The following is a 3158-nucleotide window of genomic DNA, read 5'->3' on the forward strand; positions in this document are numbered from 1 at the left end:
CTTACAACAGTCTAGCACAAATAGACTGTCGACGGTTTACTGACTGATGCAGTCTGGGCGTCTATTCCAACTAGATGTATGCATACGGGGAGAAACTTAATCAAACTGACAAACTGCAGGGACAGATTCCTGACTGGAAATGGAGCAAGAAAGGTCCTTTGAACATACGTCCAGAAATGCATCGTTGCCACGGTAGATGGCACTGACGAATCAAAGTTCTTCTGACCATGTGCTATGTGTTTCTTGTGTGTTGCAGGCTGTGTGACTGACGCAGCGTACTGTAAGCACCGAATGGTCATGTATTCATGTCGGGAACAACGCGAATGTATACTCCATTCACCGAAACAAGAGACGTAAATTAAAAAATGAAAGTCGTGTTTTTTATAATTTCGCACCTGAACATGATAAAGAGATCCGAGAACTACCTTCCGACACCTTTATTTACATTACATTAAAATTTATTGTCACTCAAAAAGAGAAATATTTAAGCTTTCAGGAAAAGTTGTTTTTTCGCGTTACTCTATATTTATCACGCCATATCTCCTAAACTGTGTGTCACACAGCAAAATAATTTTATAATTGCCTTCAGTACTATATGCTGATGACGTCTGCAAATTTTCTGCTCAATAGAGTCAGTAATAGTGAATCAATGAATTAAAATCTCACGTCTGATATAGAACTGTTACCAAATCATCATCCGAAATATAGTAAGCGACGAACTTTTCCCCTTTAAATTTTTTTGTGGGGGTGTAAGCGAGAGAAGTTTCAGAAAGGTTTGAATTTAATTTTGTAGTTTGTTCGAATGCGATGAGTGCAACCGTTTGTCCTTTATGAGCGATGCGTTGTGCGGTTCGCAGGCGCGGCGCTCAGTAAGTGTGGCCGTCTCAGTTGCAGGTGTGAGCTCCTTAGTGGGTGTTGTACAGCGGCGATTTCAGGATATCTTAAGTTCATCTGTAAAGACGCTTGAAAGACTCGTTGTTGATTATTAGAGTAAGTATATGTGTTTGTAGTCACGCTGAACATTCACTATTTATGTGCGCATCCAATAGCATCGCATGGTTTCTTATTTTATATATTCACTTGTTTCATTAGCGTCACATACGGCTGTCCTCATTATGTCATCCACGGATTCAGCGAGCGAGGTCGACGTGTCAGTTCTAAGTGTACCAAAGAAGCGAGCAAAGAAGAAATCATTAAGCTCTTCTGAGAAGCACATGGTGCTTAATGTGTATAAAACGGAACTTTTACATCCAGAGCAGTCGATGAGTGACATTGTTTCGAAAACAGCTGCAGCTACAGGTGTTGGACGTTCTTCAGTGCATCGTGTGATAAGTGAGTACAAGGCCACACACTCTTTGAAGTCTCCCAAGAAAGGAAAATTACGACAAACTTTCTGAAAATGTTGATGACTTCGATAGAAATGCGATAGGAAGGAGAGTACACGAATTTCTTTTTTCGTAACGAATTGCCATCAATTGACAAAGTGCTTAGAGTCGTGAACGAAGATGCAGATCTGGGCAATTTTTGGAGAACTACATTTTATAAGTTATTGAGAGAAATGAATTTCAAATATGTCCGGCGTGGGCTAATAGACAGGGATGACATCTTTTTATGGAGGCGGCGTTATCTTCGAACAATTAAACGGTTGAGAGATGAAGGCAGACCCATTTACTATTTGGACGAGACGTGGATGAACGCAGGACATACCCGAAGTTATGTCTGGGTAGATGACACTATAAATTCCTCAAAACAAGCGTTTCTGTCCGGGTTATCCACCGGAAGCAAGGGCCCATCAGGTAAAGGGAAACGTCTGATTATCGCACACATTGGCAGCAAAGCAGGGTTCGTTGAAGGATGTTTGTGGACTTTCGAATCCAAGAAAAGTGGAGATTATCATGAGGAGAAGTGCGCCGAAACCTTCGAGAAGTGGTTTCAAGATGTTCTTCCTCGGCTTCAGGAAAATGCAGTTATTGTTCTTGATAACGTGCCGTACCATTCTCGGAGAAAAGAGAAAGTTCCCAATGCGAATTCCAATAAGCATGAAATATCAGAGTGGCTAAAATCTAAAAACATCGATTTCGAAGACGGTAAGTTGAAGAAAGAACTTTTAGATATAGTTATAAATCACAGAACAGCGCACAACGAATACGCAATAGATGAAATGGCGAAGAATGCAGGGAAAACTGTTCTCAGAATTGCTCCGTACCACTGTGAATTGAACGCCATCGAGTTAGTGTGGGCCAGAATCAAAGGCTATGTTGCAGCGAAAAACAAAATATACAAAATGCCGGAAGTTAAAGTACTGCTAGAAAAAGCAGTAAGAACAGTGACTGCAGAGGATTGGAACAAGTGCGTCCTCCATGTCGTAGAAAAAGTGGAAACTCAAACGTAGAAATTAGATTGCATTATAGAGGAGAGAGAGGAGCGGTTTATTATAAACTTCAATGAGAAAAGTTCAAGTTCGACAGAGTGAACCTTGTTTCGTCATTTCTCATTCTTATTACTGGTATTGTTATTAAAATTAACAATTAATTGTGTTTTATGAAAATAAATCTGCTTCGACAGAATGAACTCAGTTTAACATTATTTTAACATTGTTGTTAAATTTATTTCGTACATTGTTGCCTAGGTTTCTCACAGTCCGCTGTGACAGCTCGGCAGCCAGCCGAACGCCGCCAGCTGGAAAGCGTGCGCCAAGGATTTTCCACACCCCTACGTATCACGTGAACACCGAATGCTTTCTCTAGAAACGAGCGTAGTCGCTCACGTGACACTGTTTATGTTTCGTCCCAGCTCTCGGTGAATAGACTTTAGTCTGTGTACGGCCACGTAGATGGAAACTGTCTGTGTATGGCCACGCAGATGGAAACTGATCTTTATGTACAATTTTGATAAATGTAAGTAGACTCACCAACTGTTTCCACAGGTTTACTTGAGAATGGCGCTATAGCCAAAAACATGCCTTTAGTAAGAAAGAAACACTACTAATTAAACTATTTACAGCTTGTGTGGAATAAAATGTTATCTATTGACGTTTTCTATGCTACGGGTCGGCCAAAAAAAATTAGTCTATGGGTGTAATCAAACGCTTGTATGACACACATAATTCAGATATTGTGTGATAATGTACATAGAAAATATTATTAAAAAACAAGAAA

At 40.2% G+C, this 3158-nt stretch overlaps 1 protein-coding gene across 1 annotated transcript; it reads left to right on the forward strand.

Moving 5' to 3' along the window:
* The first annotated feature begins 1115 nt into the window (after positions 1-1115).
* LOC126183927 (uncharacterized) lies at positions 1116-2747 on the forward strand. The gene is made up of 3 exons (XM_049926274.1): positions 1116-1332; positions 1485-2349; positions 2630-2747. Exons 1-3 carry the CDS (start codon positions 1116-1118, stop codon positions 2745-2747), a joined length of 1200 nt encoding a protein of 399 aa, XP_049782231.1.
* The last annotated feature ends 411 nt before the right edge of the window (positions 2748-3158 follow it).

Source organism: Schistocerca cancellata, chromosome 4 (assembly GCF_023864275.1).
Source record: "Schistocerca cancellata isolate TAMUIC-IGC-003103 chromosome 4, iqSchCanc2.1, whole genome shotgun sequence".
Classification (NCBI taxonomy): domain Eukaryota; kingdom Metazoa; phylum Arthropoda; class Insecta; order Orthoptera; family Acrididae; genus Schistocerca; species Schistocerca cancellata.